The sequence below is a fragment of the Acinonyx jubatus genome, chromosome D1, assembly GCF_027475565.1.
Source record: "Acinonyx jubatus isolate Ajub_Pintada_27869175 chromosome D1, VMU_Ajub_asm_v1.0, whole genome shotgun sequence".
Classification (NCBI taxonomy): domain Eukaryota; kingdom Metazoa; phylum Chordata; class Mammalia; order Carnivora; family Felidae; genus Acinonyx; species Acinonyx jubatus.
Genome location: NC_069390.1, coordinates 5,489,873 through 5,517,097, shown reverse-complemented (window position 1 = coordinate 5,517,097; position 27,225 = coordinate 5,489,873). Strand labels below are relative to the sequence as shown.

Genomic DNA, 27,225 nt, shown 5'->3' with positions numbered 1-27,225 from the left:
ATACATTGGGTTTACATAGTGCCTTTACCCAAGAGTTCAAATCTTAATAGAAATAGAAGCTATCATTATTTCAATTGTCTTTATCATCTTCCTAAAAGAGTTGAAGGCTGTTTATAGAAGTTATATGATTCACTCCATTCCTCCCCTGCCCTGCATCCCCGGATCCCAGGAATCAGAGGTTAAAGAGTGGGAACCCAAGGCAGGGAGAAAAAGATCTGTGTGACACCTCTCGGCAAGAGTGTAGTGCAGCCAACAGTGCCGACCCGGATGCGTAACGCCCAAGCCACGGTCCTTTATGGGATTTATAATTTAAACGGGCCCCAAAGCACGAGATTGGCTGGGGAAATGCCCTGATCGCGGTTGGGCTGCTCGCATGGCGTTGCTCAGATACCTCTGGCCGGGCTCCGTCGACGTCCCCAGCCTGCTAGCCCGTCGGGCAGCTGTCGAGCTGCGGGAGCCTGTTCGTGGGCAGGGCCGGCGCGGCTCGGGCGGCCGCTGCCCCGTCGCTGACCCTCGCGCGAAGCTGCGCGCACCGAGAGGAGACATCTTCCCGGCCGGGCCTCCCGCGCCCGCCGCGGCCCGGGGCGGCGGGGTCGGCCCGGGGGCCGGGGCGACCCGCGCACCCCTCCGTGGGGGCGCCCCGACTCGCCGGGGGCGGGGTCACGTCCCACTCGGGGCGCCGGGGGGCACCGGCGCTGCGGAAACCTGAGCGTGGCCGAGGAGCGGGGGCTTCCAGGGCCACCTCCCCGGGCGCCTCGGGCCCGCAGTGGGCGCGCCGGCCGCCGCCGCCCCCGGGCCGTCGCGGAGACCACTCCCGCGCCTGGTACCTGTGGACGCCCTTGTCAAGCGCCTGGAGCTCCCCCGGGGGAGCCGAGCCCAGGACAGACATGCTACTCCCGTTTCCTGCCCCTTCGGAGCGGCGAGGAGTGGGTGAGGCGGGGCCGAGCCGCTGCACCGAGGAGACCCCGAGCCGGGGGCGAACGGGCCCCGCGGCGGGGGCGCAGGGGCCTGCCCGGGGATGGCGGGCAGGCCGTCCTCGGCCCACTGGCCGGCGGGCGAGGGGAGGGCAGCCAGCGCAAAGGCGCCCCTTCTCTGCGGCCCCTCGCCCTGGACAGGCCCGAACACGGCGCCGAGGTCGGACCGGCCGGGCCCAGCAGCCTGACCCCGGGAGACCCCCGCTTTGAGGCGGGCAACGGCTGCTCTGGCCCAGGCCGCCTGGCCTTCAGGTTGTGTGACTGTGACGGGCCGACTGGGGCAGAGGGCGGTTGAAAGGGAATGGGGCGCTTCTCCCTACTGCTTGGGGGGGGGGGTTGGTTGTGCTTTGTGGGGGGTCGGGGGGGTCACCACCCTCCCGGGAGAGGTGGGGGAGGGCCGCCGGCGCAGCTGGCCGGCAAGGGGCGGGGTCACAGAGGCGAAGTCTGTGTGTTCGAGCGAGGGCGTGTGGGAGGGGAGGGCGCGCGCGGAGGAGGATCCTGGCCTGCGCGCAGGCGCGAGCAGCAGGTCGGGCCCGAGCCCAGGAAGAAGGCCCTCGGGGAGCGGGGGCGGTGGGCCGGCGGGAGGGCGGGCGGGCTGACGCGAAGGGGGGCGGGGAGCCGCGTCGGCGTCGTCGGGCGCGGGCGATTCGAGGCCGACGCATCCGCGCGTGCGCGCGCCGCGGAGTGTCCGCGTTAGAGGGGAGTGACGCGTGCGCGTTCACGTGCGCCCCGGAGAGCGGTAAGAAACGAAGGGAGGCTTGGAGGGGGGTGGGGGTGGAGGCGAGCCGGAGGAGGGGTGGGGGGGCGGCGCCTGCGCAGTGCGCCGCGGAGCTGTGTGTATGTGAGAGTCTGACGGGTTCAAAATGGCGGCGGCTGCTTCAGCGGCTCCTCCTGTGTGAGGGAAACAACACCCCTCCCCGGCGGCAGCGGCGGCGGCGGCGGAGGCTGCGGCTCGCAGAGCACCTTCCCAGCGGCTGGGCCTGTCGCCGCTCCGTCTATCCTGGGCAGGGGGCGCTCCGGGAGGAGGGGCAACGCCAGGGGGCCCATCCCCCGGAGTCCCTCCTCTGCGACTGGGGAGTAGCCGGGGGCTCGTCCCGCAGCGCGGAGCCCCGGCTGAGGGGGAGACGCGAGGGGAGCCCGGGCCCCCAGCCCGGCGCGCCGCGCCGCTCCCGCCCTCTCCGCCCCCCGGGGCCGGGGCCCGCGTTCCGGGGGGCCGGGGCGGCGCGGGGAACCTCGGGCCGGCCGGTCTCAGCTGATCGGCCGCCGCTCCTGGGCTCCGGAGGCGGCCGGGCGGCTGCTTGCCTAGGGCACGGCGAAGAGGGCGCTCCCCGCGGCCGGGGCTGGCTCGGGGCTCGGGCTCGGGCTGCTGACCGCTGGCCCGGGGGAGGCGGGGGCGCCCCGGGCTCGGCGCCGAGGGGTCGCGCTCCCCTCTCCTGACGCCTCCGACTGCTGGTCTCCGAAGCCTGAAGAGGAGGTTTGATTCAGCAACTGTTTCCTCTTTTCCGGGTCGCCCTGACCCTCTCTGGATAGTGGGTCGATCCACGGAAAAAACCGAAGACGACGTTTGGGATTTAATTTTTCCTCTCAGTTTTTGGAATCTTTTACTTCTCACTTGGACAAGAACTCACGAGCAAAATCCCCGGTGAGATTCCCCCTCCGCGCCCCCCCCCCCTCCTGGAAGTTTGGTTCACCGTGGTATCTAAAGTCTTAATGTAAAGTTTCTATTTCTTTTTCCGATGGGTGAACCATTGAAACGCCTTTCCTTTCGGGGATCCCGGCGAGATTTGCCATTTTCCTGGCCGGCCCTGGCTGCTCTCAGTCCCGGGCGACACTCGCCCAGGGGGTGCAAACACGGTTTCTTTCCCTCCCGACTTGGGACAAGGGCTTCCTCTAGGAGGGCTCTGCCACCAACTGCTCTTGCAAACTGTGTCATTGGGTCCTCTGGTCTCGGAGCAGTTTTGAAAGGATGCTATTAACGTGGCTGTAATGTAGTTACAAAAAGGAGAAAAAAAATCTGCGTTCCCTATGGAAGCCATTATCCTTGAGAATATTTAGAAAAAAGAAAAACCTTTCTTGGTATTATAGATCGACCGTGGTGCAAACCGGTCGTAATTTTTGGAAAAGATGTATTTTACTTATTTCTCTGGATGGATTCGCTCATTTTATTACTTTATCCCAAAGGATCTAATGGAATTTTTGAACCTGATATGCAACTCTCTTGAATTTGTTTCGGAGTTGTACACATCTTGGTTGGGGTGGAGTGTTGGTTTGGGAATGAAAAGATCCAGGGAGTCTGGGAAGGAAGGCGACGATTGTGTACGGCTTTACTAGAGGGGTATGGGAAATTGTTTTGGAATCTTTCTTTAAATCCTGATTTCTTGTCCTCTTTTTATGTAGTCTGCCCTTCCCCCCCCCCCCCTTTAGTTTCTAATTACCATTGAGAGAGAACTAATTTGATTGGGATCTGGATTAGTTCAGTGCCTGCTTCACCTGGTCAGCTCTCTACAGATAAAAGTCTCCCCCCACCTCTTTTTTTTTTTTTTTTTTTTTTTTTTTTTTTTGCTATCGCTGCCATCAAGGGGAGGCTTGCTGATTGTAGTCCTGTGGGGAGAAACAGTGGTGTGGCCCATCCACCAGGAACTGAAACCAAGCATCACCTCCTTTTGCCTAGGCCTCGGACAGTTGTAACGTGATTAACGTTGGTCATGACATGGAACCACTTGCCTGAGAGCAGAGGGGTCTCAGACTGATGAAGAGGAACCAGATTTGTCAGCCTTTAACTTACACATATCTTAAATCTTCTTTCTCTGAAAGAAAGCTTGAGTTTGAGGATGAGTTCTCATCTCTGCTCATATCATTATTCTTTAGTGTTGCAATCTGGTTCCTAAGGAGGAAGAGGAAGGCAGCCCTGGAGTGGTTTCTTTACAGTAATTTCAACAGAAGAGTGAGAGATGGAACCCGAAGAAGAAAGGATTCGTTACAGCCAGAGATTGGTTAGTATTTTATCCTCTTTTTTTTTTTTTTTTTCAATTTTGAAGCACAATAACTATTTTGTTTCTATTTGTGAACCTACTATCATTAAAACTTTTCAGGTGGCTTTCCTGTGTACCAGAGGAAAGAAGGTATATTCATTTGGTTTTTAGGCCAAGCAGTTAGAGCCTTAATACTCATCCTGTTTGGAAATGGACTTGTATATGTAGTCTTAATTTCTATACAAACTATTGTAAATCAAAGGATTTTGTGGATTACAGCGTGACAAGGATTACTAATTTTGCAATATTGATACGTAATCTGATTAAGTTAGATTCGAATGTAAATCTTAGGGGCGAAACTGAGGAAGGATAGTTCTATATCATTTTGTAGATTATGGTGTGTCAGGATTTGTGGCTTTGAGCTGGGGAGTAGAACTATGGATTTTTATTTTTATTTTTTAACACACAAGTAATACTGATAGGTTTAGAGGGTTGGTGGGGACTGAGTGAAAATGTGGAATACCAAAAGTTCTGTGTTTTGTATTTTTGGGAGGGAAATATGAGATGCATCTTGTTGAAAGAAATTTTTACTTAGTAATGATTTGGAGGGAATTTCCTTGTGTGTGCATATGAATGCTTGCTGCTTTAAGACCTACTTTCAGGGTTTCCCTATTGGAGTTTAAGAATTTGATTTTGGTATTTCCTAGTGAAAGAGAACTTTATTAATATTCTCACCATATATTTCAGAAATTTGAATTTGTGTCTGTAGAGTGAGGTTTGGGGAAAACCAAAGAATTGTCTGTACTGTGTGAATTTTGGTAAACTGAAAGACCTAGAAGATTACTGAAGGAATTTGTGGTGGTCTTCTTTAGGTCTGCATTTTAGACTGAATTTGGGGGGGGGGGGGAAGAGTGATTCTATAATCTATTTTCTGATGATCTCCACTCTTTTTGAGAAAAGGCTACTTTTTCTTTTTTTAAACGTGACTCTTACAAAGGTGTGGAGTGCATTGGCAAGTATATCTAGCAGGTGTATGTTCTGGCAAGTCTTATTTCAGAGATTTGCCTCTTGTCTCCCAATTCGTGTATTGAGAATACATTTCTTTAGCTTTTAGAAATAAACTACGTGTATCAGTAGTGAAATTTTGTGTGCTAAGGATTGGTTTTTGTTTTGACATTTCTTAAGTTTTGGGAACGTAGAAGAAAGGATGCTGCAAAATTCTCTTCCCAGGTGATTATTCCCAGCTCTATATGGGGAATTCATTTGTATCATGTCAGGCCTGTAAGAATTGTTGAGCTGTTACATAAATACCTGAGGGATCTTGGATCTTGGGATCCAGTCTTTCAAAGGAAGAGCCTTTTCTTCAGCTAGCAAAAGTTCTTCACATTTTTTAACATTTTTAAGATAGGGAGGTAGCAGTGAGGAGATCCAAGGAATCTTGACTTTTGTCCTGGCAAGTTTTTTTTTTTTTTTTTTTTTTAAATCATAAAGTGCTACCTGTTGCACACATTAACCCTTTCCTTATCTAGCATATTTTTTCTTTTGGTTCATGTGCTATTGTAGCAGTGTTGTATAAGAGGGCACATCAGGTATTTTGGGGGCTCTTATTTAGAATTTTGGGTGATAATTCTGAAGTTTAGAGTGACTGATGTCTGTTTTCCTTTTTTTTTTTTTTTTTAAGTTTTTTTAAATGTTCATGTATTTTAGAGAGAGCTCGCACACACACAGGAGGGGCAGAGAGAGAGGGAGATGCAGAATCCGAAGCAGGCTCCAGGCTCCTCACTGTCCGCACAGAGCCCTGCGGCACAAGGCTCAGACTCACTAACTGTGAGATCATGACCTGAGCTGAAGTCGGATGCTTAACCAGCTGAGCCACCCAGGCGTCCCATGTATTTTCCTTTCTAAGATTACATGACCAAATTATATCTGAAGTGTAAATCCCTTCTATACCATAATTTTTGATGTGAGAGCATGTTGGCAGCTTATTTGAGTGACAAGTTTGCCTACCAAACTTCATGTCTCTCTCTCTCTCTCTCTCTCTCTCTCTCTGGTGAGTGCTCCTATTGATCCAACATTGATTAAGTTAGATCTTACTTGAGGAATTTTAAGACTATAAAGGCTGATTTTTATAGTAGTTAACTATTTTTTAACACCTTGTCCTTAGGCTAAAGTGTAGAACTTATTTTTGTTTTGCAGTTGTTGGTCATAGAGGATAAAGTTTGAAAGAGACAAATGACAGGTTTACTTATTTGGCTTAGTGATTCAAATTTGCATGGTCTCATATAATATATATTTGTCAGATTGAATGGAATTATCTAGTACATTGATTATAGTGTTTTTAAATGTTACTTCCATGTTGTTTTAGGGGACAAAACCTAAATAGGCATCCCTCTGTGATATACCTTCAAAGTAGCCTCTTGAGAGAGAGAACAGAATACCAGTATTAAAAGCCTGAGTCTAGACTCATTTTGGAATGACTTTTTTGTATTTTGGACCTTTTACCTATCTTTAAGAAAAAAAAAGTTGTATTTTTATTAGTAAGAATACTGTTAATAGTAATGATCTAACAATAGATCATATCAGTGCTTTTTGCTGATGATATAGCTATTTCTCAAGTGCATAGGCTGAATTTGGCAAGTTTTGGTTATGTTTGTATCCTCTTTGTCATTTTTTTTTTTCAACGTTTATTTATTTTTGGGACAGAGAGAGACAGAACATGAACGGGGGAGGGGCAGAGAGAGAGGGAGACACAATCGGAAACAGGCTCCAGGCTCCGAGCCATCAGCCCAGAACCTGACGTGGGGCTCGAACTCACGGACCGCGAGATCGTGACCTGGCTGAAGTCGGACGCTCAACCGACTGCGCCACCCAGGTGCCCCCTCTTTGTCATTTTTTAAAGTCCGAGATCGTGACCTGGCTGAAGTCGGACGCTCAACCGACTGCGCCACCCAGGTGCCCCCTCTTTGTCATTTTTTAAAGTCAGAAACAGCTCGTTTAAAAAAAATGGCATGCCTTTTGCCAATCTGTTTACTATTACATGTGGAAGAGAAATTGTACCTTTGAAGATGGTGTGTATGTAGTACATTTGGGATATTTGCTCTACTTTACTTTCTGGAGCGAGAATGCTTGTTTTGCAGAGTAGGAAATGACAAGGGTGGGCGAACAATGTTTGATTATTCCTAAGCAAGACATTGTTTTGTTTTGTTTTTTATTGAGAAGATCAGTAGTTTTGTGTATAGATTCCTAGAACAAAGCCAGATAGATCTCTAAGGCAAATTGATCCACTTGAAAGGTTAGTCCAGTGAGAGGGATAGAAGCTTCAGTGTTGGCGATGGGTGGGTATTTGGTTGTCCTGAGGTAAAGAGGATTTATTTCTGTGTTTCTGGTAAATTTAGATGGAGAACCTTATTGAGAAATATTGACAAGTACTGAAGATGGAACTTTTTTTTTTCCCATTTGATTTCACGAGCCAAAGTGTTGGAGCAGTTTTGGATGTTTGTTACTGTCCATGTATATTTAAGTATTTATTTGTAGAGAATGTTCAGTATAATACCTTACAGTTTCTTAATCTAAAATGTTAAGTTAAATCCTTAGCAATTATAATGATCTTTCAGGTTTCTAAAATCATACCAATCCAGAGCAATCCTTATTATTGCATAGAAAATCAAGGGCAAAATAATGTGCATTTAAATGCTTAAGATTTCTATGCTATGTAGTATCACTTTAACATGGGACTTTTTCCACTTTTATTGGAAGAGATGGCCCTTGTTAAATATTTTAATACACTGGATTATGATATGTGCCTTCAACGTGTATAATATTTTGTACACATTGTTACATTTAGTATGGAAAAAATTCATTAGCTTCTGCCAAAGGCAATTGTAGAAACAAACGGACACCTAAATCATTGTAAAAGAAAGTGAAGACAGTATACTTCCTGGTAAAAGAAATTATGTAACCTGAATATTTTTCCTCCTGAATTCGCCTAAGTCTAGTGGTGTTATCTGAAGAAGGAGTTGTCGATTTACTTGAGAATTCAGTTTGCTTGTCAATCTTGATGATGACATTAAGAGATATTTTAAAGGATGTTCTTATACTATTGGATGTTCAGTACTGTTAATGTTCCCAACATACGGTTTTCTTCGAAACAGCTAAATCATTTATCTTTTGTAAGAAACTGGGGGCACTGAAGCCCTAGTGATATTCTCACCATTCTTTGGGTTACCCTTAAAAATTGTCTTCCCAGATTCAGCAGCAGTTACCAGATCATCCCTTTTGCAAACAGTCCTACTCTGAATGAGTGGTCTTTCTGACCACACTAAGGTCTATTCTGACCAAGAATGGACTAGGCAAAATAAAATCCTAGTTTTAAGCCATTTTTTTTCCTAGCATGAAAGTATCATACTGTTAACAACTGGAAAAAAAATTAAGACGATCTAAATTGTTGAATTTGCTTACTTATAATTATTTCATTAGACTTAACCTTCAACTGTGTTGGTGGAGGAGTACATTGTTCCGAGTGTTGCAGCCTCCTTACTGATGATGTAGGAAAAACTTGTTGCCCATTTTTTGGGTGATTCAAAATGCAAATAATGAGGGAGCTAATTCTTTATTCTTATGCATCAGTCTTCCACAGTAAGCTATATTTTAGGGACACATAATGAGGACTGTATTTAAGCCCTATCACTTTCTCTTGTTTTATTTTGCTGAGCACTAATCAGTACCATACTTGTTTGTTTGTTTGTGCATCTCTCTCCTTTGGAGTATATGCTCCTTGAGAGTTGAGACTTTCTTTTTGTTTATGGTATATACTGGATGCTTCAAATAGTGCCTTACACATAGAAAGTGCTCAATAAGTAGCCTCAAAAAAAAGAGAAAGTACTCCGTCTACAACACAGAAAGGGCTCAATAAGTATTTGTTGATGTTGTTGAAAGCCCTGATAAATACTTTTCTTTGCTACCAATTTCTTGAGTGCTAGGAATAAGCCACTGGAATGGAGGAGAATTTGGTGACTGGGGATGAGCCAAATACCTGGGTATGTCTTGCAGTGTACATAGAACCAGAAGCTACTTTTGAGAGAGAGAATGAGTGGTAGAGGGATAGAGAGAATCCCAAGCAGGCTCCACGCTGAGCATGGACGTGAGGCTCAATCTCACAACCATGAGATCATGACCTAAGCTGATATCAAGAGTGAGATGCTTAATCAGCTGAGCCACCCAGGCGCCTCGAACCAGAAGCTTTAAGCTATGACGATATATATACAGATATAATATATATACATATACATATATATGTATATATATGTAATATCTGTATATATATTGTATATGCTTAGCACACATCCCAGATGAACATATTTACATATTTATAGTGTTTGGGCCATTACAAATGAAAAAATGTTAACTTTAAAAGCTCATTCTGAATTTTAAGTTCTCCTACCTCTAATCCTGTCCTAAATCTTCTATTTCAAGGTTTTAGCTGGCTTTTAGATAGCCTTAAAGTTGCAAAGTTGCAAGTGATGGTGTTTGTGTTATTCTCAAGTTTTGGTTTTGATCATTAAGCCAAAGAATTGATATATTTACTGTATACCATACAGAGAGACATGGCATTATTTTATGTCCTGCAAAATTTTTCTTCTTGGGGGCGCCTGGGTGGGTCAGTCAGTTAAGCATCCAACTCTTGATTTTGGCTCAAGTCACGATCTCATGGATCATGAGATCAAGCCCCATGTCAGGCTCTGTGCATGGAGCCTGCTTGTGATTCTCTCTCTCCCTCTGCCCCTCCTCTGCTTGCTCGCTCTCTTTTTCAAAATAAATAAATGTTACAAAAAATTTTTTTTTCTTCTTGGGAAGTGGACATCCTTGACTGTAGTTTTCATTAATTTGCTCTGTGTAATCTCATTTTTGGAATAATCCTATATTGTTGCTTTGTGCTTTTATATCAACAAATGTTAGAATTCAGTAAGCATTTATGAGCCACATACTAGGCTGAGTTCTTTCATATACATTACCTTATTTAATTCTCAAAACTGCCTATAAGGTAGATGGTATAGTTTTAAACTTTTTTTTTTTTTTTAATGGAAATGGAACCTTTAGCCTGTGACTTGGCCAAGATCACAAAGTTGGTGAGGAATGGAACCAGACCTTGAACCCCATGTTTCTTGTGTCACACCTTGTCATCTTTCTAGCAGTGTTATCTCATACAGAAAACAAATGATAGCCACTCCTGTTGTAGAAAGTTGCAGACTAAGTACTTTCTCGTTTTTTGAAACTGCTTTTAAAATTTCTTCCCTCACAGATCCTAACATCCTAAATGAGATAGCTACAAATATTTGACAGTCAGTGTTTTATCATGTTTAGAAAAAGTTGGCACATTCTTTTTGTGAACTTTGAGCTTAGTGCACTTGATCTATTAAAACAGTAGTATTTGTGAAGTTTGTGTGTATGTCAAGCCTTTTATTTATGCATGTCACTCATATCATTGTTTTCTGTTTTAAATTTTAGGTTCTTGGGGGTTTTCTCTATCTGTGAGTACTTGGTAAAAACTTAAACCATAAAGATAGAAGGCAGCAGATAGTGACCAAGCGAGTGGTTTTGGCAGATACAGTGGTGAAGGCCTCCTTCAGGTAGGTAGAGAGGAGGAGGGAAGAGGGTGGCCTTACAGGAGGTAAAGACAGCATAAGCTTTACTATGGAGTGGGACACTTCTTAGGCCTATCCTGAGGATGCTCATTAGATTCATAGGACTAAAGTAGATTTGTTTTGGGAGGCACTGTTCATAATGTTGGGAACATACTTTAAACAATTATGAAGGCCAGGTATGGACCATAGAGAGCCATTGGAAGTTGTGGTTTGTTTTTAATCAAATAGCAATTTGATCAAAGTGGTGTTTTAGGAGTAATATTTTTGCAGTTTCAGGTCTGGGATGTGTCCAAAAGAATATTGAAATAAGTTATCTCTTTTTTTTTTTCAACGTTTATTTATTTTTGGGACAGAGAGAGACAGAGCATGAACGGGGGAGGGGCAGAGAGAGAGGGAGACACAGAATCGGAAACAGGCTCCAGGCTCTGAGCCATCAGCCCAGAGCCCGACGCGGGGCTCGAACTCACGGACCGCGAGATCGTGACCTGGCTGAAGTCGGACGCTTAACCGACTGCGCCACCCAGGTGCCCCGAAATAAGTTATCTCTTAAGGTGATAGGTATCTGAGCTCTAGGGCAGTGGTTCTCCAAGTGTGGTTCCCTCACCAGCAGCATCAGCATTATCTGGGTATCTGGGAACATGTTAGAAATGCAAATTTGGGGGACCCTGCTCTGTATTTACTGTATTAGAAACCCTGTGTTGGGGCCCAGCAATTTGTGCTTTAACAGGCCAGGTGATTCTGATACATGCAGAAGTTTGAGAACCACTGTTCTGGGGAATAGTTAATAGAAACAGAAAGGGAGGAAAAATGAAGGACTCACAAAACTTGGTGACTGATGGCTAGCAGCATGTTATGATGGAAAAAAGTGCTTGATTGGGGATCACAAGTGCTGAGTTTCAGTATCATCTTAATCACCAGCTATTTCGACAAGAGAACTGACCTGTCATAGAGGGAATTGTACTTAGGGATTTCTGAGGATTTGGGAGGCGAATGAAGAATTAAGGTGGACCCTGGGATTAAGTCTGGGTTATTAGGAAGATCAGGAAGGAGTTTTAAATTTTTTTAATTTTTTTTTATGTTTATTCATTTTTGAAAGACAGAGAGAGACAGAGCACAAGCAGGGGTGGGGTGGTAAGAAAGGGGGACACAATCTAAAGCAGGCTCCAGGCTCTGAGCTGTCAGCACCAGGGCCTGACGTGGGGCTTGAACTCATGAACTGCGAGATCATGACCTGAGCCGAAGTCGGACGCTCAACCGACTGAGCCACCCAGGCGCCCCTTTAAATTTTTTTTAATGTGTATTTATTTTTGAGACAGAGAGAGACAGAGCATGAGTGGGGGAGGGTCAGAGAGAGAGGGAGACACAGAATCTGAAGCAGGCTCCAGGCTCTGAGCTGTCAGCACAGAGCCAGACATGGGGCTCGAACTCACAGACCGTGAGATCTTGACCTGAGCTGAAGTCGGAAGCTCAACCGACTGAGCCACCCAGGTGCCCCAAAGGAAGGAGTTTTGAAAGGGAGAGGAGAGAATATTGGGTAGATGTTTTAGAAAATTGGAACAGATTACTTAAAGCAAGGGTTCTCGACTGGGTGTGAGTTTGCCTCTTTGGGATATTTGGCAATATCAGGAGACATTTTTTTTTAATGTTTATTTATTTTTGAGAGAGAGAGACAGTGTGGGCAGGGGAGGGTCAGAGAGAGAGGGGGACACAGAATCTGAAGCAGGCTCTAGGCTCCGAGGAGGTGTCAGCACAGAGCCTGACATGGGGCTTGAACCCATGAACTGTGAGATCATGACCTGAGCTGAAGTTGGATGCTTAACCAACTGAGCCACCCAGGTGCCCCTGGAGACATTTTTGATTGTCAGATTAGGGAAGTACTACTGGTATTCTAGTGAGTAGAGGCCAAGGATGCTGTTAAAATATCCTAAACGCACAGCTCAACCCCCCACAGAGGAGGGTTATCTAGTCCAGAATGTCAACAGTGTGAGATTGAAAACCCTGATTTAAAGAGAAATATCCAGTAGATAGGTTCTATGTTTCCATCCTGATTTTCTGCTGTTAATCTTAAGAGTTTTAAGTCTAACACAGAACATTTCAAAAGCCTTCTCAAACTGCGTTTCCCTAGGGCTTTGCCCAAAGTAAGTATGAAGGGTTTTGTTGTCAATTGTCAAAAACTAAATGGTTATGGAAAATCCTCAACCCAGGTGCCAATTTAATACTCCTTTTAATTTATCTTGAAATCAGCTTATTTGGATAACCAAAGTAAGTAAGTATGCACTGTCTTGAGATCAATAATTAAGTTACAACAAGAAATTTCCTTTTGATATTCTCTTTGAAGGATAGAAAAATGAGATAAAAGCTGTGGTATTGATGTGAGCAAATATTGAAATATAATGAATTGCCCTGTAGCTCAATACCCTATGACCATTCTTAAGAAACAACTTCATGAGCTGGTTGTGGCCCTCAGTGTGAATTCAGGGAAGCCCCAACCTTAATCTATCTCTTTATATCCATGGATCATGGAAGCTAGGAACTCTTTCCGGTCAGGGCAGTAATCTGGCCAATACACCCTTGTTTCTGACAGTGACTTCAAGAGAATGTAGATTCATAAATACAGTGATCACTGTGTAGTACTTTCATAGTTTCCAAAGTACTTCTCTGTTTCTTGTGTCTTTTGATCATCTTTATCTTGTGATCATCATAATCCAGGGGGAGGGGGTTGCCAGAACTTGAGGATGGTGCTACCATGTTGCACAATTCCCAAAGGTGCCATTCAGATATCTGAATCTATCTGAAAGGTGCCCTTGGAGTTGTGTGGTAAACAAACAAAAATGGTGAGCCTTTTTGAGTGGATAAGATAAAGGAAAAGTCACCCTGTGTATTTAAAACAAGGTAGGAAAAAGTCCGATCTGATGGATAATAGTACACATTAATTAAGTGCATACTGTATGCTTGGTGCTGCACTTTACACATATAACTGACTTAATTCTCAGCAACCCTTTGAGATAGGTTCTGTGATTCCCATTTTCTGGTTTGGAAACTGAGGCAAGTACAATTAAGTAACTTGTCTGAGGTTAGGTTATCCAGCCAACAAGAGTAAGAGTCAGGATCCAAAGTGGGCAGTCTGGCTACCAAGCCTTCTAAACTGTACTGCCTCTTTTTCTACTTTGTTGAAGGACAGTTTGTATACGTTTTGTTGCTGAACTTTGGGTGTTCCCCAGGTAATCTTTTCTCATTCAGGAGATTCATTCGCATAAATGTTTGTTCAGTGCTTTCACTGTGCCAGCTACTTGGGCCTTACTTTTTAGAACTTCCAAATAACTGTGCTTTCAAATAGTGCTGATTGCTTTGAAGAAATTAAGAAGTTGATGAAATACAGTTGAGCCTGGGACAACATGGGGGCTAGGGGCAGTGACCCTCTGCACAGTTGAAAATCCATGTGTAACTAGTGACTCCCCAAACACTTAAGTCGTAATAGCCTATTTTGACTGGAAGCCTTCCTGCAACATAGTCAATTAACATAAGTTTTGTATGTTATATATATGTTGTATTCTCTTTTTAAGTGTTTGAGAGACAGTGTGCACACACATGCATGTGAATATGAGCAGGAGTGGGGGCAGAGAGAGAGAATCCCAAGCAGACTCCATGCTACCAGTGCAGACCCTGATGCAGGGCTCGATCCCACGAACTGTGAGCTCATGACCTAAGCTGAAATTAAGACGCTCAACCAACTGAACCAACCACCCAGGCACCCCTGTTGTATTCTTATGATAAAGTAAGTTAGAGAAAATGTAAAGAAAATCATAAGGAAGAGAAAATACATCTACAATACTGTGCTATGTTGATCAGAAAAAATCTGCATGTAGGTGAACCCATGCAGTTCAAACCCATGTCGTTCAAGGGTCATCTGTACTTATTAGGGTAAGGATTGCTCCTTGAGATTAGATGATCACGAAAGGCTCCCTGAGAAGATGGCATTTTGTGACTGAGACCTGAAGGATGTGTGGAGTCACTTCTTGTGAAGTTCAAGGGCTTAGGGGACCAAATCTGTGTCAAAAGAGCTCTGGGTAGAGGGACCAGCTAATGTAAAATCCTGTGGTATGAATGAGAAAATATTATAACTTTGTGTCAGACACCAAACAAAGACACTGGGATACAGTGATGAGCAAGACAGGCATGGTCCTTTTGTCATGAAGCTTACAGTCCGGTGGGGAAGTCAGTAATTAAATATTTCTGCTAGTAATGTCAATTATAGTTATGCAAAGGACTACAAAGGTAAATATAGGATGCAGTGAGAATATATAATAAGGTGACCTAATCTAAACTTCAGGAGTGGGAGGAGGCATCAGAGAACACTTTTCCTGAGAAAGCCTTTAAAACTGAGACCTGGGGGCTCCTGGATGGCTCAGTTGGGCATAAGCGCCCGACTTCAGTTCAGGTCATGATCTCGCGGTTCATGTGTTGGGCTCTCCACTGTCAGCATGGAACTGGCTTTGGATCCTTGGTCTCCCTCTTTCTCTGCCCCTACCTCCCCCCACCGCCCAAAAGTAAGTAAACTTAAAAAGTAAAACTGAGACCAGAAGGGTAAGAGGTAACCAGTCAAAAAGGAAGTCATTAGCATATGCAGAAACCCTGAGATTGGAAGGAATCTGATGTGTTTGAAGAACCTACCAACCAAGCAAGACCAAAAAGGCTAGTGTAGTGCAAAGAAGTAGATGGAGGAGAGAGTTAAAATCTTGACAAGATAGTCAGGGGTCAGGTCAAGTAAGACTTTATCTTAAAGATGGTGGGAAGGCAGAAGTTTATCAGAGGACTAATATGGGTGGACTGATAAACAGCTGCAGGATAGGGAAGGGATCAGGGAGGGAGGGAGAATGGATTTGATGACGCCAAGTAGGAGGCTACTATAGTGGTTGAGGTAAGACGGCAATATAGTTGCGAATGTGGGCAGTGGAATTCGGGAGGTTATGGAATATTTAGAAAATAGAATCATAGGACTTTGGTTCCTTGGATACATGGGAGGGTGGGTTTAAGGGGGTACATGTAAACATGCCTCTCAAGGTTTTCGCATGTGAATGGCTTGTGGTGTAGTCCTTTTATCAAGATAGGGCACACTGAAGGAAGGGCAGGGCTGGAGATAGAAGGGAAGAACATAAGCTCAGTTTTGAGTAAGTTTGGATAGATTGAATGTGAGATACCTATGAGACATCTGGTAGAACTGTGGAGTAGGTAACTGGTTCTGGCCACAGGAAGGGTTTGTTGTGTCTCGTTGGCATAGGTATGGTCAATGAAGTTGGGTAGACGTGGAGTAAGCTTACAAAGGTATTGCGGGGGGTAGGGGTGTGCAGAAAAGTATGAGGAAAATCAAGAGAGACTGGTATCTTGGAAGACAGGAAACTGTGGTACTGTTTATCAAGCACCGTGTTAAGCATTAGTGTATTTTTACTCACTTAATGCTCATAACTATGAAGAAGGTGCTTTTATTTCAATTTTATAGGTCAGGAAAATGACAGAAGAAGGGGCTACATAAACAACATTTCATACTGAGAATGTAAAAAAACAGGAGGGCAGTGGTCAGGTGAGGTGGATGCTACCCAGAGGCTGAGATTTTCATTGGATTTGGCAACATAGAGGTTAATGGTGACTAAACAGGGGTTTCAGTGGCATTTGGGAGCAGAACACATCAGATAAATGTTACATTAAACATCATGAAAGAAGAGACATTTAGAGACATTGGCTGTGAAGAGAGAAGGGGAGCAGGTTGTAGCTACAAGTTAAAGTGTAGGATCCAGAGAAGGCTCTCTTAGGTTTTTGTGTGTTATATTTTAAGATGGAAGAGACCACTGCTTTTTTTTTTTAATGGTGTTATCAACTATTACTCCTTTGTCTGTTATCCCTCATGTTTAATCAGTAGCTAAGACCCGATGAATTACTAGTATTCATTGTTAGATAGTTCCCACTGCCATTTAAATTAAAAAAAAATTTTTTTTTTAAATTTGTTTTAATGTTTATTTATTTTTGAGACAATGTGAGAGACGGAGTGCAAGCAGCAGAGGGACAGACAGAGGGAGACACAGAATCTGAGGCAGGCTCCAGGCTCCAGGCTCCAAGCCATCAGCACAGAGCCCAACGCGGGCCTGAACTCACGAACCGTGAGATCATGACCTGAGCCGAAGTCAGACGCTTAACCGACTGAGCCACTCAGGAACCCCTAAATTAAAAAAATTTTAATTTTATTTACTATTTATTTTTTAAGTAGACTTCACGCCCAATGTAGAGCTTGAATTCTGACTCTAAGGTTAAGAGTCAGATGCTCTACTGACTGAGCCAGCCAGCCAGGTGTCCCTCCGTCATTTCTTAATGTTTATGCTCCAAGGTTCTGATCGTGTTGTTCCTATTCTCTGTAGCTTTCCCATTCTGTAGTCACTGGTGGTATGGGAGGGACACTAGGCTTTGGTTCATGTGACCTGGCTTTGAATTTCAGCTTATTAAACTTACCTTTTTTTAACTTCATTTCTTTATTATTATTTTTATTTTTTATTAAGTAAACTCTACCCCCCATGTGAGGCTTGAACTCAGTGATCCTATGATCAAGAATTGTATGCTCTACGACTGAGCCAGCCAAGCACCCCTGGGAACTTTAATTTTTCATGTGTGGAATTAGTGAAAATAAAACTTACTTACTTTTTGGAAATTGTTTATAAGTGCTTGGTTAACTTAAGCGTTTGCCATTGTAGGCACAAACTCCTTAGCCTGATATTCAGGCCCTAATTGACTATAGTCTTATTAGCTACTCTTAACTTATGTATGTTCCAGCCAAACCAAGCTACCTTCTTGTTTTTTTCCACACAGTTGTGCTATTTTGTCTCCCTGTCTCTACCCTAGTTCTCATTTTTTTTTTTTAAGGTAAAGTTTATCCTTTTTCTCTTTCTTTCTGTCTGTCTCCCTCCCTCCCTCCCTCCCTCCTTCCCTCCTTCCTTCCTTCCTTCCTTCCTTCCTTCCTTCCTTCCTTCCTTCGTTCCTTCGTTCCTTCGTTCCTTCCTTCCTAGAATCCTAAGCAGGCTCCATGCTCAGCATGGAACCCAATGCAGGACTCAGTCTCGACCCGGAAATCACGCCTGAGTTGAAATCAGGAATCAGATACTTAACCGATGGAGCCACCCAGGTGCCCCTTTAGTTCTCATCTTCTAAAGCTCATTTGTGATACTGCTTCCTTAGTCCTGTGTGTAGAAGGAAACGTCTTTCTCGAATCCTCATAATTTTTTCCGTATCTCTCATGATGTCTAACTGTGTACAAGATAGACATTTTTTTATGTTTACTTACTTTTGAGAGAGAGACAGAGACAGCACAAGTTGGAGAGGGGCAGAGAGAGAGGGAGACATAGAATCTGAAGCAGGCTCTAGGTTCCGAGCTGTCAGCACAGAGCCCAACGCGGGGCTCGAACCCACAAACTGTGAGATGATGACCTGAGCTGAAGTTGGTTGCTCAACCAACTGAGCCACCCAGGCGCCCCCAAGGTAGAAAATTTAATTATGTCTATATTGTATGCTCCATGAGGGCAGGGCATGGTTTCCCTGGCATATACATAGCATAGTACTGTTTACATCATTAAGACTCATATTGCTGGTTGGTTAACTTTTTATGAAGACAAAGCATAATGTAATAAAATTAATCTATTCCATTCTGTGGTTGAGTGCTCACAGTTATGAGGAGGGTGATGTTTAGAACAGAATCAAAGAGAAGGGAGACAAGGAACAAGAATTTGCCATGTCTGATTGCTTCACTTGTTATGGTCACTGGATAGAGAAAGAAGGAACACACTACTCATATCTTAAGACCATCTGGTTACCCTTGCTCTTATACTGTGTTCACCAGGCTATTTTCATAATTAGTAAAGTTCCCCTGTTTGTTGATATTGGGAAATGGGTTTCCTAGATAATGGGCATGAGTATTCATAGTCATTGCCAGGCAGTGTGAAGAAGCTAATTGACAGTCTTTTTGTCTTGTAGAGTTGAGTAGTAGCCTACCAATATCCCTCCTTTGAACTTTGAAAGGAGACACAGTGTTCACTTTAACAGTAATAGTGTCTACAAACATTCTTACGCACAAAGGTTTGAACATGTTGTATAGAATGCCAAGGTACCATCCTTCAGACCCTTTTTGTAGGGAAGCATTTCTTTGACCACATCTTCCTGTTATACATTCTCATAAAATATCTCTTATGCATAACACTTATCAAAATTGCGACTTTATGTTTACTTGAATTATTGTTTGTTTCCCTTTCAGATTGCAAGCCTCATTAAAGGCTACTACCATACCTTTTCTCACTGTTTTATCCCCATACTTAGTATGGTGTCTGGTCCACAGTAGGTGCTTGATAGATTTTTTTTTTTTTTTTTTCTGTGAATGTGCATCTCTAAAATGCTCTCCCTCCCACCCCGTTCTGTCCTCCTGGTACGCTCCTAATTACCCTCCAAAGTCCCCAGATAGTCTTCTCTGGAGTTCTCCTCAGTTACATTCCTGAGGCACATTACATGCATTTCTGTTGTGGGACCAGTCACTTTGGGTTGTAATTATTTGACAGTGAGTCTCTTTTCATCCAGCTAGAGTAGACTTCTTTAAGGCAAGGATCATGTCTTCTATAAGTGTTCAGAAAAATGTCTGTTGAATTGGACAGAATTGCACTTCCTAAAGATACATGAAATATTTATAACATAATAGCTGAACCCTAACAATGGAAAGAACCTTAGATTGGTAATCAGAAAGACTGTGGTAGTTATTCAGGCTTTATGTTATTCATCTGTGAGGTCTTTCTCAGTTCTAATTGTTTAAACTAGTTGTTTTCAAAGTGCTCCTGACCACATCATCTGGGAGCTTGTTAGAAATACATTCTCAGGTCCTACCCCAAACTTATTGAATCAGACACTCTGGGTTCAATAAGCCCACCAGGTGATTCTGGTAGATGGTAAAGTTTGAGAACCAGTGGAATTATTTTAGTTTGTTTTCTGCGTGTTCAAAAAAAAAATTATAGTTAGTTACTGTAATTTAAGCTTCATAGCTTAAAGTTATTTAAAAGAAATTTTTTTTAATGCTTACTTATTTTTGAGAAAGCGACAGAACACGAATAGGGGAGGGGCAAAGGGAGAAGGAGACACAGAATCTGAAGCAGGCTCCAGGCTCTGAGCTGTCAGCACAGAGCCGGATGCAGGGCTTAGACCCACAAACTCTGAGATCATGACCTGACCCGAAGTCAGACGCTCAACCAACTGAGCCACCCAGGTGCCCCTTAAAGTTATTTTTTTTAAAATAAGTTTAAAAAAAAGTTTTAACTTTTCTCAGGGTGCCTGTGTGGCTCAGTTGGTTGAGCATCCAACTTTGGCTCAGGTCATGATCTCATAGCTGATGAGTTCGAGCCCCACGTCAGGCTCTGTGCTGACAACTCGGAGCCTGGAGCCTGCTTCGGATTCTGTGTCTGCCTCTCTATGCCCCTTCCCTGCTCATGATCTCTCTCTCTCTTTCTCTCTCAAAAATAAACATTAAAAATTTTTTAAAGAAAAAAAAACAGGGGCGCCTGGGTGGCTCAGTCGGTTAAGCATCCGACTTCGGCTCAGGTCACGATCTCACTGTCCGTGAGTTCGAGCCCCGCATCGTGCTCTGTGCTGACTGCTCAGGGCCTGGAGCCTGTTTCGGATTCTGTGTCTCCCTCTCTCTCTGCCCCTCCCCCATTCATGCTCTGTCTCTCTCTGTCTCAAAAATAAATAAACATTAAAAAAAAAATTAAAACAAAAACAAAAACACTTTTCTTCATATGTTGAATTTTGGACATTTTTCTAAGCTACTGATCATAGCTGTATAGCCAGAGTGTCTTTGAATGAGAGGCAGTCCAGAAGTATTTGAAGACTGCTGCTTAATGCTGCTAGCAAAAGCGAAATGTGTGTGTGTGTGTATGTATTTATATCTTTATACATGCACCTAGCACACACGCACGGCTTTCTGTCAGTGGAAACTTCTCCATGATTGGTTAAAGGAAGGAAAGATAAAGTACAGGCCTTAATTAGGCAGACTTGAGTGAATGGTATAGCAGAATAAGACATATCAAAAAGTAGAGGTTGCTTTTTTGCTGTAGCAGGTGTACATGCTCATTCACTTTCTATACCAAGGAGCTTATTTTATTTATTTTAATTCTAGTATAGTTAACAGTGTTAAATTAGTTTCAGGTGTACAATATAGTACACTATAGTGCTTTGTTAGCAATAAACGTCTGCCTCAGTGTTACCTGCGACAGGTTGTTGTGGACTGAAAAGTGCTTATTGTTGGTATTCATTGACTTCCTGTAGAGGGAGTTGCACACTTTACTGATAGAAACCATGTAATAGTATATCTCAGATGTAAATTTTGTGCTTGGCATCATGCTAAGTGCTTCATATGTGGCCCACTTCCACCATTGTTTTGGCTGAATACCTTGAGTTTAAATTTATTCTCTGTTAAATAAAGGGAATTTTTTAGAAATGGAATTCCTAAAAAGAACTCCTTCTAAGATACTGTGTTGCTGCCTGGTTGCATGCTTTCAGGATTTAGTAAACAGTATCGTCCCGTTTTCTTTTTGTACCTTTAGTTATAAAACATCTCAGACTTTCTAAATTGAAGAAGCCTATTTAGTCTTTCCTTACATGGAAGTTGCTTTTTTTTCTTTAATTATTATAATTGCCTTTCTCCACATCTTTTCCTACCTGTTAACTATTTTTTAGTGTGGTTATTAAAACTACAGGAGTTATAGGTTCAGAAGTTTTGTTCTTTTTGGCTTTGTGCTCGTTTATTTAACAAACGTTGTCAGGCATACTGTTGGTGCTTAATGAATGTACTGCGTATATAGAAATGAATATCTTGTAAACTCTCCTCATAGTCTGATAAGAGCCATATAAACAAATAATTATGCTATACTGTGATAAATGAAATTTAGGAAGTACAAAGTATAGAGGCAAGAGAAAGGAGAGAATGAGAAGGAAACTACTAAGTTGGGTATTGGAACATTAAGTATGGTCCAAGCATGTCAGAGGGCAAGGAAGGAAATTCCAAGTAGAGGAAGCAGCATGTCCAGAGGCAAATGCGTATGAGACAGCGTTACAAGCTCAAAACAGCATTGCCAGTAGTTTAGAGTTACTGGAACATAAGGATGGGAGGGAATCTGAGATGCAAAAAGTCAATCCTGTAATGTTGTATGTACTTTATTCAATTGGAAATGGGAAGATGTTAGAGGAACTGTAAATGTGGAAGAGGCCTGATGATGCTTTTGTTTTAGAGAGATTGTCCTTGGAGGGTGTTGTGGAGGATAGGCTGGTAGCGGAAAAATTGCAGAGGCAAGGGAATGAAATAAGAATCTACTATTATAGTTAACTTTTATTGTTTTTTTAAGTTTATTTATTTATTTTAAGAGAGATAGCACAAACAGGTGAGGCGCAGAGAGGAGAGACAGAATCCCAAGCCAGCTCTGTGCCATAAGCACAGAGCCCAATGCAGGGCTCAAACTCACGAGGTATCAAAAGTTTGACGCTTAACCAACTGAACCACCCAGGCGCCTTAAGAATCTATTATAATAGTTTAGAAAGAAATGATAACTAGAGGTTTGGTATCAAGAATGGAGGTAGAGGCTAGACTGAGTCAAGGTATTTTGACACAGAGTTGATGGGACTTGGTGATCTCATTCGATGTTCTTGGAGAGGAGGGTGACTTCTGGGTTCTTGGCTTTAGTTGTTGGTTGATGGGTGGTACCATTGACTGGGAGAGAATACCATGGTTTTATACAGAGGTAAAAATATAATTTTGATTTATTTATATTAATCTTTACATCTGTGGTAGTATTTAATTTACCAGTTTTGGAGAGTACTTTATGAACAACCCTACCAGAGATTCTTGGCTAATGTAATAAGGTGTCAGCATAGGTTTGGGTGACTTTTTATTGGATAAAACTAGTTCAGATTAATTATTATATGTATTATTCTCTAGGCCTTCTCCCTTACACTTGCCCAAGTGAAAGGCTAATTATACAACATTCATCCACTTGGCTTGTGAGCTCTTTATCAATTTATCTCGCTCTGTTTGTATTGTTACCCCATGTTGTCTTCTATGTCATTTATGAAAATACTAGGAACTGTCCCTAGCATTATGTTATGGGGGACACATTTGGAGATACCTATTTTCTTCTTTACTTTATTTTTTTTTATTTTTTATTTTTTTACCAGTTCTTCATATGTGGTACAGAATTATTCTAGATTCTATATTTTAAAAATTCTGAGGGTGCCTGATTCAGTTGGTAGAGCATGTGACTTTTGATCTCTGGATTGTGAGTTTGAGCTCCACATTGCGTGTAGAGTTTAATTAAAAAAAAAAAAAAAGGGCGTTGTAAAAATTCCGTACAAAGCCTTACTAAAGGTTTTTATAATTCTAAATAAATAAATTATACTTCTTTTCTCCTTTTATGGAATCCATGTGGCCATTATAATAGCCCATTCAGGACAGCCTCTCTTGATACTTGTGCCATCTTTTTTTTTCTTTAAGTGTATTTATTTTGAGAGAGAGAACCAGTGAGGGAGGGCCAGAGGGAGGGTGGGACAGAAGATCTGAAATAGGCTCTGTGCTGACAACAGAGAGCCCGATGCCAGGTTCCAACTCACAAACTGCAGGATGATGACCTGAGCCGAAGTCAAGGCGCTCAACCGACTATGCCACCCAGGTGCCCCATACTTGTGCCAACTTTGTACCAGCTGTGAGCCAAAGAACTCCACTGGGTAAAAGCAGAATAGGAATTTCTAAGCCATGGTCACGTGTGTGTGATGGTTTTAGGTGTGGGGAGATAGCACATCTCTATGACTCTCAGCCTTCCCCCCTGTAAGAACAGCCTTCTCTCATTTTTCATAGGTTGAGAGTTTTCTAATTACCTAGCTATTTGATGAAAGACTTTTAAGACCCATCTGAAAACAACTATTGGCTAAAATTTCTCAATCTTGTTCTATTATAATCATTTGAATGATTATGTGTACCTGCCTATATTAATAAAATTCATTGGCTTCTGCTAAAGCTCTAATGGGAGTAGAATCGCAAGCTGACACATGTCTGTTTGAATCAAAATGTGTCTGTTCGTTTCACAAGCATCTGATAGGTTCATTGCCACGGGATTTTAAACCAGAAACACTGGCTTAGCTGTGAAATAGTCTCTATTCAGTTTCTGAAAAGAAGAAGTTCCTTTGGGTGTATAATGCTTTTTTATATGCTATTAAATTCTAAAAATAGTTTATTGGCTAGTTGTACTCTAGAATTGTAATTAAATATAGGGATAATACAAAGGACTTGAGAAAAGTTCAAATGGGATTTTCCCATGGGTAAAATTTTGTTTACCTTTTTCCATACTGATCAGTCTTTTGAATATAATAGTGATGACTTCTTTATTAGTGTTCTTGCTTTCTTCCCTCTACTTTGATAGAATCAATATTTTTAAGAGGATTTCCCCCCGCCCAGTGATAAAAGTTACAAATGCTGGTGGTGAAAAATACAAGAAGGTCACTTATAATCCCTGACTTAACCAGCATCACCATTTTAGCATATCTTCCAATTTTTTCCCATGCATAAAAGTATTTTATGTAGCTGAGATTATGCTTGATATAATTTTATATACCTTGCTTTCAAAATTTATTATGATCATTTCCATGTCACTAAACTTTTGTGAAAGTTACGCTGTGACCTTCTATAGTTCATTTGCTCATTTTTCTGTTATTGGGCACTAGGTTATATTCGCTTTTGGGGGCGTTAAAGATAACACAGTGAACTTAATTATATATTTGTTTTTCTGTGTTTGTAGTATATTCTTATCATTCCTAGAAGTGAAGTAGTTAAGGTTATGAACATTAAAAACTTATGGAAAAATTTAAACATGCATGGAGTAAAGAATAGTGTAATAAATAATAAATTCCTGTATATTTATCACCAACTGCAAAAATCATTAACATGAGGAACTCTTCTTTCACCCCAGTCCTCTACTACCTCTCAATTATTTTGAATTAAATCCCAGATAGGTTCATTTACTTCATCTGTATATATTTAAGTTATATATATATATTTTTTAAGTTTATTACCTTGAGAGAGAGGGCCTGTGTGTGCAAGTGGGGGAGGGGCAAAAAGAGGGAGAGAGAACTGTGAGATCTCATGAACCGTGAGATCATGCCTTGAGCCGAAATTTCACAGTTGGACACTTAACCGACTCAGCCACCCAGGCGCCCCTATATCTAAGTTTTTAGTAAGTAAATAGTAAAAGTAAAATTTACTGTTTGTGAAGTATAATGCACATACAGAAAAGAGCATAAAATGTAAATTTATTATAGTTCAGTGAATGATCACAAAATGAATACCCTGGTAACTACCACTTGGTCAAGATTTGGAATTACCACCACCTCAGAAGCTTTCTCATGCCCCTCCCAGTCACTGGTTTGTTTTTCTTCACTAGTGGAGACTGCTGGCTCTATAATTTAGTTTTACTTCATTTTGAGCTTTTACGGAATGGAATAATATAGTGTGTATTCTTTTGTGTCTGGCTTGTTTTGCCCAACATTGTGAGATTCATCCATGTTTCTCTGTAATACACAAAGACTTCAAAAGCATAGCCATATTGCCAGTATCTCAGTAAAACAACGTTTTTTTTCTTTCTTCCTTTTCTTTCTTTCTTTCTCTTTCTTTCTTTCTTTCTTTCTTTCTTTCTTTCTTTCTTTCTTTCTTTCTTTCTTTCAGATTTTAGTTTTAAGTAATTTATACATCCATTGTGGGGCTTGAACTCACCACTCCAAGACCAAGAGCTGTATGCTCTACCTACTGAGCCAGGCAGATGCCTCTGAAAAATTTCTTAATATCTTTATTGTTCAAATTTCTCTAATCATCTGACTTTTTTTTAATGGTTGGCTGTCTCATTTTTCTTTGTTTTTTTTTTTAATTTTTTTAACATTTATTTATTTTTGAGACACAGAAAGATACAGAGCATGAGCAGGGGAGGGACAGAGAGAGACAGGGAGACACAGAATCTGAAACAGGTTCCATGCTGTGAGCTGTCAGCACAGAGCCCGAAGCAGGGCTTGAACCCACAAACTGTTGAGATCATGACCTAAGTTGAAGTCAGATGCTCAACCAACTGAGCCACCCAGGCGCCCTATCTCATTTTTCAAACAAGGCTAGCCACATGTTTTGTATGGTTGCTCTGTGTCTGAAGTCTCTCAATCTGTTGGTCACTTCTCCCCTTTTTTCTTTTTCTTTTCTTGTGGAAATATTTGGTTACTTGTCTTCTAGAATTTCCCACCTTCTGGATTTTGCTGATAGGATATCTGTGGCATCATTTAAAATGTTTTAAATTTATTTTTATGTTTTTTAATGTTTATTTTGAGAGAGGGAGAGAGTGAGCTTGCGCACATGAGCAGGGGAGGGGTAGAGAGAGAGAGGGAAAGAGAGAATCCCAATCAGGCCCCACACTCAGTGTGGAGCCCAGTGTGGGGCTTGATGTCAGGACTGTGAGATCACGACCTGAGCCAATAGGAGAGTCTGACGCTTAACCGAATGAGCCACTCAGGCGCCCCTTGATGGACGTTTACATTGTTTTCCATTTGGGGCTATTATGAATAAGGTTGTGGTAAATATTCTTATATAGGTTGATGCAGACTTGTTTTTACATACAAAGGAGAAATTGCTAGGCCATGTGATAAATATATGTGTAACTTGAGAGATTGCTAAGCTCTTGAAATGCTATTCCATTTTATACCTCCCCCCACACAATGATATTTGAGATTCCATTTTATACCTCCTGTCCATAATGATATATGGGATTCCATTTTATGCCTCCCCTCCCCCCCCCACAATGATACATGAGATCTGCTGTTGCTCCATATTCCTGCCAGCATTTTGTTTTTGATATTGGCCATTCTAATGAGTACAAAGTAATATCTTATTACTTTAATTCGTATTTCTCTGATGACTAATGATGTTGAATGTTTTTCCATGTGCTTATTGGCCATTTGTGTATCTTCTTTGATAAAATGTCTGTTCAGATCTTTTGCCTCCCACCCCCTTTTTATTGGTTCGTCTTTTCATTTTTGATTTGTAGGTTCTTTATATATTTGGATACAAATTCTTTGTTAGATGTATGTGCTACAAATACTTTTTCCAGTCTGTGACTTGTCATTTTATTATTATTATTTTTAAGGTTATTTATTTATTTTGAGAGAAAGGAAGAGACAGTGCAGGGGAGGGGCATAAAGAGGGAGAAAGAGAGAATCCCAAGCAGGCTCTGCACTGTCAGCACAGAGCCCAAAGCAAGGCTCCAACCCATGAACTGTGAGATCATGACCTGAGCCGAAGTCAGATACTTAACCAACTGAGCCACCCAGGTGCCCCAGATTGTAACATATTTTAAAGTGAGGGTTATAAAATTTTATTTTTCATTCCCCATATACCTAGGAAGAGTTAAAAATTATTGAGTTTGTCTTTGAATAGCAGACATTGATTCACATCTTTCATTTGTGGAAAATAATAGGTTTTTAAAAAGTAACTTGAAGAATTTACAACTGTTCTGTGGTTAGATTAAAAAATACTTTTTTTTTTAAAACTTA

The 27,225-nt window shown here is 42.3% G+C and overlaps 2 protein-coding genes across 4 annotated transcripts in view; both read left to right on the top strand.

Annotated features, from left to right (window-relative positions):
• Positions 1-887: 887 nt before the first annotated feature.
• Positions 888-2,411, top strand: LOC128311713 (translation initiation factor IF-2-like). Its single transcript, XM_053202656.1, has 3 exons — positions 888-1,021; positions 1,116-1,226; positions 1,823-2,411. The coding sequence occupies exons 1-3, from the start codon at positions 888-890 to the stop codon at positions 2,409-2,411; spliced, it is 834 nt and encodes a 277-aa protein (XP_053058631.1).
• The window catches only part of KDM2A (lysine demethylase 2A), a 113,458-nt gene continuing 87,836 nt past the window's right edge, over positions 1,604-27,225 (top strand). Inside the window, exons 1-2 of one of the 3 annotated variants that reach the window (XM_053202864.1) lie at positions 1,604-1,713; positions 3,843-3,967. In XM_053202864.1, coding sequence (XP_053058839.1) covers positions 3,926-3,967 — 42 coding nt within the window. In that variant the 5' untranslated portion in view covers positions 1,604-1,713; positions 3,843-3,925. Of the gene's footprint in view, positions 1,714-2,462; positions 2,617-3,842; positions 3,968-10,450; positions 10,573-27,225 lie in introns of those variants that run through there. The other 2 variants (XM_027045507.2, XM_015067955.3) reach the window with 2 other exon arrangements.

Coding starts and splice junctions, on each gene's coding strand:
- LOC128311713 (XM_053202656.1), top strand. CDS start 888: ATGCTACTCCCGTTTCCTGCCCCTTCGGAGCGGCGAGGAGTGGGTGAG. Junction 1,022..1,115: donor CAGGGGCCTGCCCGGGGATG/GCGGGCAGGCCG, acceptor CGCCCTGGACAG/GCCCGAACACGGCGCCGAGG. Junction 1,227..1,822: donor CCAGGCCGCCTGGCCTTCAG/GTTGTGTGACTG, acceptor TGTATGTGAGAG/TCTGACGGGTTCAAAATGGC.